This window comes from Macaca nemestrina, chromosome 10 (genome assembly GCF_043159975.1).
Source record: "Macaca nemestrina isolate mMacNem1 chromosome 10, mMacNem.hap1, whole genome shotgun sequence".
In the NCBI taxonomy this organism is placed as follows: Eukaryota; Metazoa; Chordata; class Mammalia; order Primates; family Cercopithecidae; genus Macaca; species Macaca nemestrina.
The window spans coordinates 78,895,996-78,914,073 of NC_092134.1; the positions used below are offsets into that span (position 1 = coordinate 78,895,996).

The 18,078-nt window shown below is 40.0% G+C and overlaps 1 protein-coding gene across 2 annotated transcripts in view; it reads right to left on the reverse strand.

Moving 5' to 3' along the window:
- Nucleotides 1–18,078, reverse strand: part of LOC105474219 (NCK associated protein 1 like) — a 53,059-nt gene that overhangs the window by 31,476 nt on the left and 3,505 nt on the right. Inside the window, exons 4-13 of one of the 2 annotated variants that reach the window (XM_011728707.3) lie at nt 10,700–10,756; nt 10,081–10,223; nt 8,889–8,979; nt 8,663–8,800; nt 6,799–6,847; nt 6,545–6,701; nt 1,837–1,893; nt 1,139–1,235; nt 486–595; nt 190–322 (exon numbers count right to left, since the gene is read on the reverse strand). In XM_011728707.3, coding sequence (XP_011727009.1) covers nt 190–322; nt 486–595; nt 1,139–1,235; nt 1,837–1,893; nt 6,545–6,701; nt 6,799–6,847; nt 8,663–8,800; nt 8,889–8,979; nt 10,081–10,223; nt 10,700–10,756 — 1,032 coding nt within the window. The remainder of the gene's footprint in view (nt 1–189; nt 323–485; nt 596–1,138; nt 1,236–1,836; nt 1,894–6,544; nt 6,702–6,798; nt 6,848–8,662; nt 8,801–8,888; nt 8,980–10,080; nt 10,224–10,699; nt 10,757–18,078) is intronic. The other variant, XM_011728708.3, reaches the window with a different exon arrangement.

The window sequence follows — 18,078 nt, forward strand, 5'->3', positions numbered from 1 at the left end:
GGAAAAAAAAAAAAAAAAGACTGCTGAGATTATTAGTCCTTTCTTTTTCTTTTAACAAATATAAAGGGGCAGATTGGACTTTTTGACACCCAACTTACAGAGCATGAGATTCAGCCAGAGTGGTTTCAATAGGAAAATCACTAGGGATCATCCTGAAATTTCCAAAGTATAATCAATTAAACATAATACCTGAATGATGTCACTGAGCACAAGAGCATCAAATCTTGCCAAGTACTGAAGGTGGTATTGCTGTATCACTTTGATGTGTCTTCGGACCAGAGACCTAATCTCCTCCAACAAGAAAAGTAGCTCTGCAATGCTCCTATGAAGTTGAGGATGAGAACAGAGATGAAAAAGACTAGAAATATGAACAGAGACAAACACAGGGATAACAGGGCAGAAATTGAGATCTCCTGAGGTTATCTGATGCCTCCCTGTCCCCAGTCCATCTAAGGACAAGGTTCTTAGCCATGTCAAGTACTAACGAGTCAGCATAGTCCTCAGGTGTCTTTGTCTTGGTGACATTCTCTGTGTGGCGAACCAGCCAGGTGACCTCATCACGAATGAAGGACAGGGCCATGAAAGCAAAAAGAGCCTATGGAGATGGTAGAGACTATTAGAATTTTCAACTTTAAAAATGGATTTCAAAGCACAGAGAAAACTACCATGATAATATACGTGTGGATGTAATTGTGTAGCCACAACAGTATCCAATAATAAACATTCAGACTCATCAAAAAACCTGAACTATATAACACACAATCAGACAGGAACACATGTTGACACTAGCTCACAATTAGTACTCTTCTCTCCCTATCAAATTAAGCTTCAGAAATATTTACTGGGCATTTATGTGGTTTGAAACAAAAAAACAAGCTCTGTCTCCGCTTAGTTCACACTCAAATAGAGGATAAGACAAGTATAAAAGTAGCTATACTACATGACATACTATGTATAGTGCCAAAAAAAAGAGATACACAAAGTTTTGGGGTACTCCAAGAGGGTTCAAGGGAATCAGCATATATACATACAAATGAATCACAAAAGACTCAGAAAGGCAAAATCTCATGAATGCCATGTAGCTACACAGTCTCTTATCACTGGCCATCATCCCCCTCCCAACATTTCTTCCTCTTGCCTTGGGACCCAGTAGTCCCGGTTCATCAGCCAACACAGTCTCCAGCTCCTTCACTGCTATCCGCAGAAATTGCCGCCGTTGACAATGAAACTGGCCACTAGGGAAGAAAAGGGGAACATGACTATCACCTCTCCCACCCTTAAAAACCCTCCACGGGCAGCACAGAAGAAAGCTATATTTAGGAAGGGATATCAGGCAGAAGGAAGTTTCAATGCTCAAGTTAGACTTGGTTTAAAAAGAAAAAAGGGCCAGGAGCAGTGGCTCTTGCCTGTAATTCCAGCACTTTGGGAGGCCGAGGTGGGCAGATCACCTGAGGTCAGGTGTTCAAGACCAGCCTGGCCAACATGGCGAAACCCTGTCTCTACTAAAAATACAAAAATTAGCCAGGCGTGGTGGTGGGTGCCTGTAATCCCAGCTACTCGGAAGGCTGAGGCAGGAGAATCGCTTGAACCTAGGAAGTGGAAGTTACAGTGAGCTGAGATCATGCCATTGTACTCCAGCGTGGGCAACAGAGTGAGACTCCATCTCAAAAAAAAAAAGAAAGAAAGAAAGAAAAGAAAAAATAATGTATGGGGCAGCAAGTTCTTGGGTTGAGGCAATAAAGCTGTACAGAAACTAAGGATGGCTTAGGTGAGAACAAAAGTGAGAAGAGAATTCTATTCCATCCCCTCTCAGAGAGTGCATTCACCACCCTTTACCTGTTTGCAATTACATGCTCCTTGCTCTCCTTTACGTCTGCCACTCGCTTGCCATACCTGAGGATTGACACAGGCACAGTGGGGTTGACGATACTGCCCATTAGGGCCCTTGCCTCACCTTCCCAGCCCTCAGAGAGTCCAGCCTACACCCTGGTGGGAGCATGTGCAGCCCTCACAGGCGTGATCTTTCCAAATCCTACTTCTCACCCTAGCCTATTAATAAAAGACTCACAGCTTAGAGATAATTCAACTCTATCTCATAATTTTACAGATACAGCAAATAATACCTAGGGAAGGGAAATGACTTGTCAAGGTCACATAGGGCTTTAATGGCAAAGCTGGGGCTAGACTTCTCTTCCTGTGCTCCTGCCTTGACTCCTTCAAATCAAGGCACTCTTCCAGGTTTAAGGGAAATAAAGGGAACAGTGTATAAATATAACACAGGCCCTGCTCTCAAGTAAAAGTAGTTACTCAATCTCTACCTTGGGTCCCATTCCCACCAACTTCCTTTTAGAATTTCACTTTATCAGTTATCTTTTTGATACTTTAAACTCTCCTTCTCCACTGGCTTATTCTCTTCTCCCAACAAATAAGTTCAAAGCCTCCCTTATTCTAAGAAGACCTTTGCTTGACCCTGACAATCCACTGAACTCTGCTTATTTTCCCACACCACCAAACTTCTCCAAAGAGACACCTGTACTCTCTTTACTTCCTCACCTCTCACTGACCCATGAATCCCACAAAGCCTTCAGCACTAAGCAACTGTTCTCTGTAAGGTCAATGTGAACTTTTGAATCACCAAATTAGAAGGCCTTTTCATTGTTTTTAATTTTCTGCAATATTTGATTCTCCTAACCACATCTCTTTTTTCTTTTTTTTTTTTTTTTTTTGAGACGGAGTCTCGCTCTGCCGCCCAGGCTGGAGTGCAGTGGCCGGATCTCAGCTCACTGCAAGCTCTGCCTCCTGGGTTTACGCCATTCTCCTGCCTCAGCCTCCCGAGTAGCTGGGACTATAGGCGCCCGCCACCTCGCCCAGCTAGTTTTTTTGTATTTTTTAGTAGAGACAGGGTTTCACCGTGTTAGCCAGGATGGTCTCGATCTCCTGACCTCGTGATCCGCCCGTCTTGGCCTCCCAAAGTGCTGGGATTACAGGCTTGAGCCACCGCGCCCAGCCTCTTTTTTTCTACTAGTGACCCATGCTCACAATACCAGCATGACCTTAGACTCTTTCCTCTCTATGTTCCTTATATTCGTTTTCTCTGGTCCTGTATCATTATTGCCACCACATTAATGGGACTTCATCACCTCTCATTTCCTTTCTCCAAACCACTACTTTATTGAACTAGCATAAAATCAAAGAAGTTTGGAGTTGGAAAGTATCTTAATTGAATCAACATTCAAATTCACAGCAATCCTGTTGGATAATTATTTCAATCTCTGCATAGCACAGTGGAAAGAGAAAAGATTCAGAGTCCAAAAACCTGGAATTGTGTCCTAATTTCACCTTTTATTGAGTGACACTGAGACTGAGCCTCCATTTTCTCATTTATAAAAAAAAGATATTAATACTTATTCTTGAATTTTCATGAAGATAAATTAGATCATTTATGTCAAATAACTCCCTAAACTATAAATAATACAAGTTAGTTGCTGCTCTTAGTGATGGAGAACTGAACACCCTTCAAACATCCCTTCCATTCCTTGGAAGCAGTAATCATTAGAAAGTTTTTTCATGCAGATGCCCAAATCTACCTCCTCTAACTTCTAATTATTAACCTCAGATTTACTCTTTCTTAACTCTGGCAATGGTTTTTAATGATAATACTTAGTTGTTGAGAGTGAGAAATCAGTATTCTCATAGGCTCTTAATAATAACTGGTTAGAGGGCAATTTGGTAAGAGCTATTAAAATTTGAAATGGGCCGGGCTCGGTGGCTCACGCCTGTAATCCCAGCACTTTGGGAGGCTGAGGCGGGTGGATCACGAGGTCGGGAGATCGAGACTATCCTGGCTAACACGGTGAAACCCCACCTCTACCAAAAAATACAAAAAAACGTGGCGGGCGCCTGTAGTCCTGGCTACTCGGGAGGCTGAGGCAGGGGAATGGGTGAACCCGGGAGGCGGAGCTTGCAGTGAGCCGAGATCTGGCCACTGCACTCCAGCCTGGGCGACAGAGCGGGACTCTGCCTTAAAAAAAAAAAAAAAAAAAAAAAAAAAAATTGAAATGTACATACCCTTTACTTCAGCAATTCCACTTCTAAGAATTTACCCTATAGAAATATTCACAGATTCAAGTCCAGGCATGGTGGCTCACGCCTGTAATCCCAGCACTTTGGGAGGCCGAGGTGGGTGATCACCTGAGATCAGGAGTTCGAGACCAGCCTGGCCAACATGGTAAAACCCCGTCTCTACTAAAAATACAAAAAATTAGCCAGTGGTGGCACATGCTTGTAATCCCTGCTACTCGGGAGGCTGAAACAGGAGAAATGCTTGAACCCGGGAGGTGGAGGTTACAGTGAACCGAGATGGCACCATTGCATTCCAGCCTGGGCAACAAGGGCAAAACTCAAGTTTCAAAAAAAAAAAGAGAAAAGAAAAGAAAAAATATTCACAGATTCACAAAGATATATGTCTAAGAATGTTCATTATAGCATTGTTTATAATGATTTTTTAAAATGGAAACAGTTTAAATATCCATCAATAGAGGACTGGGTAAATAAATTATGTTAAAACCACATAACGTAATATTATTCAACTGTTAAAAAATAATAAGTCTCTACAGACTGATATTCAAAGATATCCAAAACATAGTAAGTTTTTTTAAGCAAACCATAGAACATAATGTAGAGTGTGGATCCACTGCTTTTTAAAAATTACTTTCATAAGGTTGAAAATACATGCCACCTTTATGTGTTTATACACACACACACACACACACATCTGGAGGATGCACATCAAACTATTCTGGAAGGTGATAGTGTAGCCAACTTCCACTTTGCACTTTTTACATTTCTGGATGTTTTATTTGCAACCAGAAAAAAATATTGGTATTTTGACCCTTTCCTTAATCCCACTCCTTCTCGTTTTACCTCTCTCTATTCTTCCCTTTACAGTCAAACTTTGAAAGAGTTGTTTATTAAATTCCATATCTCTCACTTGCTCCTAAACTCACTGCAGCCCAGCTTTCAACTTCACCACTCAAGTTGTTCACAAGATGGGCACTAAAACCATCTTTATAGCCAAATCCAATGAACATTTTCTTTGTTGGCTTCTCTTTTCCCTCTTCTTTTCAATATCTCCCACTGATTCCTCTGGCCCTTAAATATCACCGTACACAGAGGTTTATCCCATTCTGTTCTCGTTCCACATGTGCTCCTGAGTAATCTCAACTACTCTCCTGCTTTGATTACCAACTCACCAATCTTTATCTGAATCCAGACCTCACTCCCAAGTTCCAGAATCACACATCTATCTTCAGTGTCCCACAGACACTTCAAAGTCAACCTGTTTAAAACTAACCACACAATCTTTCTCCCACAAACTTGCTTTTATCACATGCTCTCTTATCTTAAGGAATGCCAGATATCCATGCCAGAAACCTTGACATCATCCTCAATTCCTCCTAATTTACTTAATTAATCTCTGCCTCTAGTTTTGCCCATGTAATTTCTTTTCTTCCATGCAGCCAGAATGATCTTTTCTAAAATGCAGATATGATCATGTCACTCCCCTGTCTGAAATCACTCAATAGCTCCCCATCCTCTTTGGGATGGATTCGAACTCCATAGCAAAGCATACAACATCCTAATTTACCTCTCCAAATTCATCTCTCAACATCTTCATTTTTATAACCCAGCTGCCCATGCACTGAACTACATGAACTTCTCAAAACTTGCCATGCTCTTTGTTGCCTCAAAAATCTTGATAGTTTCTCTGCCTACAATATCTTTCTTTGCCTCAAGCAGCTCCCCTACCTTTCTACCCAATACGCAGGCGCACACACACAATTACTCACACACACACACACACACACACACACACACACACACACACACACACTCTTCAACTGTTTAGCCCTTCAGATCTACCTGTCTCCAGGTTTTTCCAGATCCTGAAAGGCCAGTTTAAGTGTCCTTCTAAATGCTTCCACAGTACTTTGGTTTACACATTATAATCTCTTACTCTATCAAACAATTTGTTTATTTTCTACCAATTTATAGATTCCTCGAGAGCAGAAACTGCCTTTTTTTTTTTTCTTTAACAAGCTCATAGCACTTACAATGTACCAGGAACTTTTCTACCTGCTTTACAAATAATAACCCTTTTATTCTTCATAACAACCCTATGAGGTAGGCCATAGGGAGGTACTACTGTTATCCACATTTTATAGATGAGGAAATTGAGGTAATGGCATGGGAAATTTGAGCAACTTGCCCAAGGCCACACAACTAGTGATAGAGCCTGAATTCAAACCCAAGCAATCTGGTTTCAGAGTCTATGCTCTTAACCTCCATGTTATCTTATTCATTATTGTATCTCTAAAACCCAGTGAAGCACTTAGCTAATAGTAGGTGTTTAATCTATGTTTCTTCAATAGTTAGAATTAATTGTTACCGCCAGTATCTGGGAACACTTGTGGAGACTGAAAAAGGATGTTGGGGGGACTAAAAACTATTCAAGGAAGATCAGTTTGGCTCTCGTGTTTCTCACCCTTTCAAACTGCTAAACAGGTCCTCGGTGACTTTGTGCACCTGCAGCACATCCTCACGGATGAGGGTGATGTACAAGGAGCCCTGCAGACACAGCTTCCACAGCTTCTGGCACTGGCTGTTGGAGTTGAGGCACCCATGACAAAGAAGAAACCCAACTGTAGGTGGGAAAACAGTGCAGAGGAAGACTTTTAGAACCTGTTCTTCATGTAACTTGCTGCTTCATCCACTCCCACCTAATCCCACTAAACTTACTGATGATCCAGCGCTCCATGACTTCCACAGACAGATACTCACAGGCCATCTGTGAGAAGAGAAGCAAACATGATCAGTTATTTAACCTGGCCTTCCTCTAAAAGAGAAAGGACAAGCTAGAATCTGAGTATCAAAACTAACTTTTGGCCAGGGGTGGTGGCTAACGCCTTTAATCTCAACACTTTGGGAGGCAGGGGCAGGAGGATAGCTTGAGGCCAGGAGTTCAAGACCAGCCTAGGCAACACAGTGTGACCTTGTCTCTACAAAAAATTGAAAAATTAGCCAGACATGGTGGTGTGCACCTGTAGTCCTAGGTACGCAGGAGGCAGAGATAGGAGGATATCTTGAACCCAGGAGGTCAAGGCTGCAGTGAGCTGTGATTGTACCACTGCACTCCAGCCTAGAAAACAGAGCAAAACTCTGTCTCTAAAATTTTTTTTAACTAACTTTTATTTTACTAGACTAGTTTAGGGCACATTGATAAACCAACAGCAGGGAAGCCTGCCAATAATGGAGGTGATGAGGCACTGGAAGTGGAGTGAGGGAAAAACAATACAGTTGAGAAAAGAAAGAGGAACTTGGGCTGGAAGTCAGAACAAGCAAAAGGTTTAACATAACTTATCTTCAACAGTTCAGATATTTTTAATAACAATAAAATGAGGAGAGCAAGACTCAAAAACGTTCTCATGATTTCTTCCTGTGATGGTTAATCCTTTGGATTCTTTTACCACTTAAAGTGTAAATCACTCGTTTGGCACTTATCACTAATTATGTACCATCAGTTGTATTTTTATGACTACATGGCATATATTCCCTACCAGACTATAAGTTCTTTGAGGGAAAGACTTTGAGCCCACAGTCATCAGACAAAAACATCTATTAATTAATTGATTCCTGGCCAGGCACAGTGGCTCACACACATAATCCCAGCACTTTGGCAGGCTGAGGCAGGAGGATCACTTGAGCCCAGGAGTTCGAGACCAGCCTGTGCAATATAGTGATACCTCGTCTCCACAAAAAAATAAATAGGCTAGGCACGGTGGCTCATACCTGTAATCCCAGCACTTTGGGAGGCCAAGGCACACGTATCACTTGAGGTCAGGAGTTCAAGACCAGCCTGGCCAACATGGTGAAACCCTGTCTCTACTAAAGACACACACACCAAAAAAAATTAGCCAGGTGTGGGGGTGTGTGCCTGTAGTCCGAGCTACTTTGGAGGCAGAGACAGGAGAATCGTTTGAACCAGGATGGGGAGGTTGCAGTGAGCCAAGATCGTGCTACCTCACTCCAGCCTGGGTGACACAGTGAGACTCTGTCTCAAAAATAAAAATTAAATAAAATAAACAAAATTAGCCAACCATGGTGGCACACACCTGTAGTCCCAGCTACTCAGGAGGCTGAAGTGGGAGGATCACTTGAGCCCAGGAGGTGGAGGCTGCAGTAAGCAGTGATCATGCCAGTGTACTCCAGCCTGGGTGACAGAGTAAGACACTGTCTCAAAAAAATAAAAATAAGTTAATTGATTCCTAAAATCAAGTTGCTGCCAGGCTTAATAGGTTTCATCCATTCATCCAAACTCTGTTTCATCCATTCATTCATTCTATGAATATTTACTAAATTCCTTCTATGGGCAGGCTAACTGCTTATAGATCACTTTTGTTAAACCACTAACCCTGATCCAAACAAAAGCCCCAAACCAACCATGATTTTTTTAGCTACAAGAAGTGCTCAACTTAGAGACATATCCTAGAAGAAGACTAAAGCATTTTTTAGTCCTGATGTTTCCGGAAAGAAGTATCCTCTACAGAGATGATGGCCTTGGCAAAGAGAATGCTTCCACTAACAAAAGGAAAAGGGCACTCACTGTATCTGAATTGGCAGGGTTAATCATGGCTGGGGGATTGCTGATGAGGCTGAGAAGTTGGGCACTGCGCCACTGCTCAGCCCCCTGGTTCCTTCGGACAAAGAGGAAATGCAAAGAGAGGAGGGCTCCACTCACAGCCTGTGGGGAAAAGCAAATGAAACCTTAGCGGCAATGATGAGGACAATGTATTTCCGCCTGAGGAATTCTGCACTCTCAGGGAACTTGCCTTTGTGTGAGGCCCAAACTCTTCTGTCAGCTTCTTCAGAGGGTGGTCATACTCCAAGACCATCTGACCCAGACGTGCAAAACTGGGGTCACTAGAAGAAAGCACAACTCTTATGTTTGCATGTAGGATAAAGATATGTGCATAGGCTGGCACTCCCCACCACCTCCAAAGATATACATACTAAACTGTAAATTACATATAAAGATACCCCCCTCCAGGCTCAGGTGTACTAAGCTATGGCTAAATAGAACCATTTCATTTTGGGCAGGTCCATGAAATTTTCTTCCTTATAAGCACCAAAAATAGGGTTGGACACATGATAGGTACTCTATAAATCTGTTAATTAGTTCAAAATCAAGTAATATGCCTAGATCCAAATCGTTATACAATCCAAAAGGATATATAAATATCCAAAGCTAACGGGTAAGACATGTGTCTAGGTATCCACGTAGGCACATAGGAACACACATCATCATAGAACGATGTGCTGCGACCCACTCTGATCCCTCTAGTCTTCATGTTTTCAGCCCTTAAATACTTATATTTGCACTAATGGAGGGGGACAGAACTGCAGACAATTCACAATCCATTTATATGTGGCTTCAAATGTATTATCATGCATTAGTTACTTCTAATGGATTTACCTCACTAGTATTATTCCTACCAACACTAAAAATAATTTTCTTTGCCTTTTGTAATAACCTGAAAATCAGAGTAGAAGCCAGTTCAGGATTAAAAATTGTTCGGAGATGATGCAAATTGGATAATCCACTAGCAGATATTCAAGAATTAACCACAGTTGTCTCTCAGTATAGGCAGGGAGATTGGTTCCAAGACTCCCACGTATGCCAATATCGCGTGCATACTGATGTCCCGCAGTCAGTCCTGCGGACCCACACCATTTGAAAAATCAGCCCTCTGTATAGGTGGATTTCACATCCCACGAACACTACATTTTCAATCCATGTTTGGTTGAAAAAAATCCATGTATAAAGTGGACCCGTGTAGTTCAAACCCACGTTGTTTCAGAGTCAACTGAATATGTAAAAGCATATCTTATTTTGCCTGGGTCAATGTAGAGTATAGGTTCTCATATAAGAAATCATGGCATCGATTTTCTTTGCATGAGGGACTCTCTATATCATAGCACCATGTGTGAGACTCTTCATACAATATTATCCCCTTTACTCACCCATGCCCATGCAGCATCTCATGGGCACAATTGTACATGCCAATGAGTATCCGTCGATCTTCAATCCGTGACAGAAGTAAAATGACTGAGGTGTAAGTCACAATCAAGTCCAGGTAACTCCGAGTGAAATCAAAGTTGAGATTCTACAAGGAAAATACATAGGAACCCAAGGACTGCATGGCCAATCAACCTGGAGCTCCTTCTTTCCCCAACCACTCTGGACCATGCTCAACAGATTCTGAGTGAATCTATTTAGAAGTAGGAACTGACAGGATTGAAAAGAAGAATAAGAAAATTGGAACAAAATCAGGTGCTAAAAGTGAGCTAAAGATACAAGGAGGCCAGGAAATAACGTAGCTTTTAGGAGAAAGAAAAGGTGAAGAAGGTTCTTATGTAATTTTTTAATTAATTAAATCACATTGCTGATCTGCTTAACATGTAAATACATTTTCACTTCAGTACTTCTTTTACAAAACTATTACAGTCCTGAGAAGGAATAAACGAAACAGCCATCCTTCCAGTCCCTTCCCACCCCATCCTGCGACTAGACCTAGACCTCCCAACCTAGACCTGGACTTTTCTTTGACTCTACGATAGAAGAGATTGCAAAGGATCTTACGATATCAAAATGGCATTGGCAGGCATCAATGGTATTGAGAAGTTCATATACATGATCCTGGGGGTGGAAATGAAGACAAGAATTAATAAAAATCAAAGAGAAGGTGACGTACTACCAGAACTTGAGGGAAAGGGACCTCTCCCTTAGAGGTCCTAGAAAGCCACCAAGTAACAGAGGAAAGTCACTGTCAAAAAGAGAGAGGAAGTTCCTCCTTAGTAAGCCACCAGCGGGCCCCTATCAGCTACACTGCCAAATGCCTACATTTCCACAGGCATAACTATTTTATTACACACGCTCTTCCTGAGCTTATCATCCCTGTGCCCCATTCCTCCAAATTAAAAAAGGTTGCAAAATGTAGATTATGTAATATGTAGCTTCAAAAATGCCAAAAATCAAACCATTTGTATTGACAAACCACAAAGTGAATCTGTTTCTGGATTCTATCTCCTGTTCTCAGGAGTTAATCATTAACAGATGCGAATACTATCCAATTTTCCATGAGTTTCTATTTACTGACAGTTCACATGTGTGAGGTACTTACTAGGTAATTTGCATATACTATATACTTCATTTAACTCTCATTCTAGTATGATAGGGATTCTTTTCCTTTTCACACATAATTTTACCTAAATTAATATGCACTTTTATTGCAGACATATCTTTCCCCCAACATCAGCACCCACCCTCCATCCTACAGAACGCCCAAGCAAACCACTTTAACAACAAAAAAAAATATTATTTTTCTTATAATATTTTCTTATTATTCTCCCTATTTATATAATACTATTAGATTAAAAAAGGAAAAAGAGTGAGAGAGAGACAGGTTTTTTGGTCATTATTTGTGTTACAAAATTGAGATAATATTATGCCCTGCTTGTCATTTTTGCTTTGCTCATTCACTCCTACTTGCCAAAAGTCCTCAGAGTCATCTCCTAGAGCATGAATGCATTCTTTTTCATAGCTGCATAATAGCCCATGGTATACAACAATTCATTCAGCCTTTCTCCCACTGATTCGTTTTGTTCCCAGTTCCTAGCCTTATCCACTGAATATTGGTACTTTCATTTCTAAAAAAGTAAAATTGATAGATTAAGGAATATATATATATATATATATACACACACACACACACATTTTTTAATATGTTGCCAAAAGATATGAACAGGCACTTAACACCATAAAAAAAAATGAAGCCAAGTATGGTGGTTCACACCTGTAATACCAGCATTTTGGAAGGCTGAGGCAGGAGGATCACTTGAGACCAGGAGTTCAAGAGAGCCTGGTCAACAGGACAAAACCCCATCTCTACTACAAAAAAAAAAAAAAAAAAAAAATTAGCTGGGTGTGGTGGCACACGCCTGTAATCACAGCCACTCAAAAGGCTGAGGCATGAGAATTGTTTGAGCCTGGGAGGCAGAGGTTGCAGTAAGCTGAGAGGTAGAGGTTGCAGTGAACTGAGATCACGCCACTGCACTCCAGCCTGGGTGACAGAGCGAGACTCTGTCTAAAAAAAAAAAAAAAAAAAAAAATAAGCACATGAAATAAGCACATGAAAAGATGTTCAATGATATTAGCCATTGGGGAAATACAAATTTAAACCACAATAAGATACCATGACACACCACTGGAATAGCTAAAATTTAAGTCTAATAATAGCAAGTGCTGATGAGAATATAGAGAAACTGAAGCTCTCATATATTACTGGTGGGAGGAGAAAATGGAACAACTCTGAAAAAAAGTTTGGCGATTTCTTATAAAATTAAATATACTCTTACCATATGATTCAGCAATTCAACTTCTAGATTTGCCCAAGTGAAATGAAAAATATGTCCCCACAAAGATTTGTACTTGAAAGTTTGTAGCAACTTACGCGTAATGGCCAAAAACTAGAAACAACCCAAATGTCTATCAACAGGTAAATGGATAAATCGCACCTATACAATGGAATAGTTCTCAGCAAAAAGTGGGACTGAGGCCGGGCACCGTGGCTCATGCCTGTAATCCCAGCACTTTGGGAGGCCAAGGTGGGTGGATCACCTGAGATCAGGAGTTCGAGACCAGCCTGACCAACATGGAGAAACCCCATCTCTACTAAAAATACAAAATTAGCTGGGTGTGGTGGTACATTCCTGTAATCCCAGCTACTTGGGAGGCTGAGGCAGGAGACTCCCTTCAACCCGGGAGGCAGAGGTTGCAATGAGCCAAGATCATGCCATTGCACTCCAGCCTGGGCAACAAGAACGAAACTCTGTCTCAAAAAAAAAAAAAAAAAGTGAGGGCAGGAGGACTGAATCAGTGATACGTGCAACAACATAGATCAATCTCAGAAACATTATGCTGAGTGAAAGGAGCCAGACACAAAAGAATATATGCTGTATAGATTCCATTTATTTGAACTGCTAGAAAAGAAAAGTCTATTCTAGAAAGTAGATCAGTGGTTGCCTGGGGCCAGGAGTGAAGGGTAGGGATTGGCTGGAAAAAAAAAAAAAAAAAAAGGCACAAGGAACCTTTGGAGTGATAGAAATATTAAATACTTTGTAGTGGTGGTTACACAGGCATATACATTTGTCAAAATGTATTAAAATCTGTAGGAAAAGTGTTTCTTATCTTCCCAAAAAAGACTGTGTCTAAATTAACAGATAAGGAAACCAAGGACAAAAGCAGTTAAGAAACTTGCCTGAGACCACAGAGCTAGTAAGGAATGGTACTAGAACTTGAACGCAGAGCTTTTGATTTTCCCTGTATGCTACATGACCTCTGTTTAGGTCTATACTTCCTCATTTGCTAGGAATGCCTTTCTACAACTCCAGCCTACAATCGAATTCCAGTGGAATATAGCTGAAATTCACTTTCAGCCACTCACGTGACCAATGTCACTAAGCAGGTCTTATTCTCTAAAGACAAGAATCAGAAGGGAACAGAAATAACATGTGTTGGTCTATTGCCTTACTATATGCTAAACACCAAGCTAGATGTTGTCCATGCATTATCTCATTTAATTCTCACAGACGCCTCCCATAGTAAATCTTATTTTCCCATTTTATAGATAAGGAAACTGGAATTTAAAGAGTTTCTTATCTAAAGTCATACAGTTTGTAAGTGGTAAAGCTGAGATCTGAAACCAAGTCTGTCTAATTCAGTGCCTACTTAACAGTGCATCATACTTCAATGTCCCTATTTCCCCACCTTTCCTAAACAAGCCATACCAAACACCTTGGGCTCAGAACTTTATTTACAACTGCAGCAACCAGGTGTTCTAAAATCTCCTTTGCCCTTCAACTTTTCCCAATAAGAGACTTTTTTATGTGCTTCCAACATTCTTCCCACTGCCTTCACCAGCGCCTACCCTCTTCCTAACCACTACTCTCAATTCCGCAGTGAATACTCTCAGACCTGACCCTCCTTCATACATACATTACAGTCTTTCTTGTCCTCACTTCTCTTCACTATGTGATCTACTGAATATCCTGGATTTGCTTCCTAGGGTAGGCACAGAACACATTATTCTTGTATCATCTGAAAAAACACTATAACGTCACCACAAGCTTGGGCTGCTCAGAGGGCTAAAATTTGCGTTATTTCTTGAATACATAAATAATATATGTTTATTGTAGAACCACTAAAAAATACTGACAAGTTTAATTTTAATTTGTTTTTTTAAACTATAATCCCACTGATCAGGAATTCCGATCTTCTTTATGTGCATATTTACCTATGTAAATATACATTTTAGGGACATCTTACATCTGTCTTAAACTGTACTGCAATTTGCTTTTACATTAAACAATGTAAGATGAACATTTTCTATACAAATTCATATAAAAAATATATTATCAGCTGGGTGCGGTGGCTCATGCCTATAATCCCAGCACTTTGGGAGGCCGAGGCAGGTGGATCATTTGAGGTCAGGAGTTCGAGGCCAGCTTGGCCAACATGGTGAGACCCCCCCATCTCTACTAAAAATACAAAAATTAACCGGGCGTGGTGGCATGTGCTTGTAATCCCAGCTACTCAGGAGGCTGAGGCAGGAGACTCAGAAGGCAGAGGCAACAGTGAGCCGAGATTGTGCCACTGTACTCCAGCCTGGGCAACAGAATGAGACTCTGCCTCGAAAAAAAAAAAAGAAAAGAAAAAATATATATGTATATGTGTGTGTGTGTATATATGTGTGTGTGTGTGTGTATATATATATGTATATGTGTGTGTATATATATATGTATACTTCAACAGCTACAGAATATTCATTTGTGGGTACATACTCTAAACTTTTAACCAAACCTTTATTTATTGGATATATCAATTATCACATTGTAATTATCATAAACAATGCAATGGAGTATATTCTCATACATATGTCTTTTTTATTTCCCCAAGAAAAAATTCTGTTTCCTTATGACAAATTTCTGAAGGCAAAATTGCTATGTTAATTTTTAAAATTTTTTAAATACCTTATCAATTTTTCTTTCAAAAACATCATATTAAATAATATTTTTGTTTATAAAAATAATACATGCTCATTGTTTAAAATTCAAATAAAATATCATTCATGTAGTATTGCTACCAAAAACTGTTAACAATAAGACAAATTCAAATTGAAGGATATTCTCAAAAAATAACTAGCCCAGACTCTTCAAAAGGGTCAGTGTCATATGAGACAAAGGCCGGAAATCATTTTAGATTACAAATGAAGGAGACATAACTAAATCCAATGTATTATCCTTGAGACAACTGGAGAAATGTGAATATAGGCTGTATATTAGTTTGGGTGGGGTTTTGTTTCTTTCTTTTTTTTTTTTTTTTTTTTTGAGACAAAGTCTCACTCTGTCACCCAGGCTGGAGTACAATGGCCGATGGCACAATCATGGCTCACTACAACCTTGACCTCCCAGGTTCAAGCAATTCTCCTGCCTCAGCTTCCTAAGCAGCTGGGACTATAGGCACTCACTACCATGCCCAGCTAATTTTTTTTTTTGGTGTAGATGGAGTTTCACCATGTTGCCCAGGCTGGTCTCAAACTCCTGGGCTCAAGCGATTCATCCCCGTCAGCCTCCCAACATGTTGGGATTACAGGCGTGAGCCACAGCACCCAGCCATAATGTTATATTTCCTGAATATGATAATTATATTAGGGTTGGGTAAGAAAATATTCTTGCTCTTAGCAGATGTATGCTTAAGTATTTGGGAAAGGAACTGTCATGATGTATGCAGCTAACTCAAATAGCTCATTAAAAAATAGAGAAGGATAAGAAAATGTGGCAAAATACTAACAATTAGGAGATCCAGGAGAAGAGTATAACAATACTCATTGTACTATTCTAGAAATTTTACAGTAGGTTTGTAATAAAATATTGTGGAAAAATACTTGAAATTTTTAAAGCTCAAATAATGCAAAGATATATAGCTTATACAGATTGAGCTTCCCTAACCTGAAAATCCAAAATGCTTCAAAATCTGAAACCTGTTAAGCATCAACATGACACTCAAAGGAAATGCTCATTGAAACATTTCAAGTTTCAGACTTTGAGATTAGGGATGCTGAACTGCTTAATGCAAATATTCTGAAATCTGAAAACATACGAAATCCAAAACACTTCTGTTCTCAAGAATTTTCCATAAGGAATACACAACCTGTATAGAGAACTCCTAAATCTCAACACACACACAAAATCCAACTCAAAAATGGTCAAAGAATGAAACAGACATTTCTTCAAAGAAGATATATAAATGGCCAATAAGCCCATGAAAAATGCTCATTATCACTAATTATTAGCAAAAATTCAAATAAAAACTTAGATGAGATAATACCTCACACCCATTGGGATGGCTACTCTCAAAAAAATGAAATAACAGTTGTTGGTGAGGATGTGGAGGAAGTATAGCCCTTATGCACTGTTGGTGAGAATGTAAAACAGTACAGCCACTATGGAAAACAGTATAGCAGTTCCTCAAAAAGTTAAAAATAGGCCAGCACTGTCCAGCCTTTGGAGGCTAAGGTGGGTGGATAGCTTGAGCCCAGGAGTTTGAGACTGCCCTGGCCAACATGGGGATACCCCATCTCTACAAAAAAATACAAAAAATTAGCCAGGTGTGGTGGCATGTGCCTTTAGCCCTAGCTACTCAAGAGGCTGAGGTGGGAGGATCACATGAGCCCAGGAGGTCGAGGCAGCAGTGAGCCGTGATTGCACCACTATACTCCAGCCTGGGCAACAGAGTGAGACCCTATCTCAAAAAAAAAAAAGTTAATAATAGAATTATTATATGACCCAGCATTTCCACTTCTGTGTGTATAACTGAAAGTATTGAAAGCAGGATTTTGAAGATATATTTGCACACCCATGTTCATAGCAGCATCATTTACAATAGCTAAAACTTGAAAGCAACCTAAGTGTTCATCAACATATGATCAGATAAGCAAAATGTAGTATAATCATACAATGGAATATTATTTAGCTTAAAAAGGAAATTCTACTATATGCTACAACAGGGATGAACCTGAAGGACATTATGCTAATGAAATAAGCCAGTCACAAAAAGACAAATGCTTTATGATTCTACTTACATAAGGTACTTAGAATAGTCAAAATCACAGAAACAAAGTAGAATTGTGATGGCAAGGGGCGGGAGAGAAAGGGAAATGGGGAATTATTGCATAAAAGGTAGAGAGTTTCAGGTTTACAAGGTGAAAAGATGGTTGCACAACATTATTAATATACTTAATACCACTGAACTATATACTTAAAAATGGTTAAGATGATAAATTTTATATTATGTGTATTTTACCACAATTTTTTTTTGTTTGTTTGTTTTGAGACGGAGTCTCACTCTGTCGCCCAGGCTGGAGTGCAGTGGCTGGATCTCAGCTCACTGCAAGCTCCGCCTCCCGGGTTTATGCCATTCTCCTGCCTCAGCCTCCCGAGTAGCTGGGACTACAGGCGCCCGCCACCACACCCGGCTAGTTTTTTTGTATTTTTTTAGTAGAGACGGGGTTTCACCGTGTTAGCCAGGATGGTCTTGATCTCCTGACCTCGTGATCCGCCCGTCTCGGCCTCCCAAAGTGCTGGGATTACAGACTTGAGCTACCGCGCCCGGCCCACAATTTTTAAAATAGAAAAAAACATGCATAGCTTAGTAAATTGAAGCCAGTCATAATCCCCAAAGGTAGTTATTTTTAACAATTTAATGTAAAATATTCCAGATCTTTCCTAGGTATTTACTAAATACATATATACATACTATTTTAAAATAGAAATGTGATGTATCATATACTATTTTATCATATACTAAATTTGCTTTCATTTAACAATACAACTTAGATATCTTTCCATATCAGTACATCTCTCTCATTTTTTCAAGAACTTGTTTTAAGCAAATACATGAAC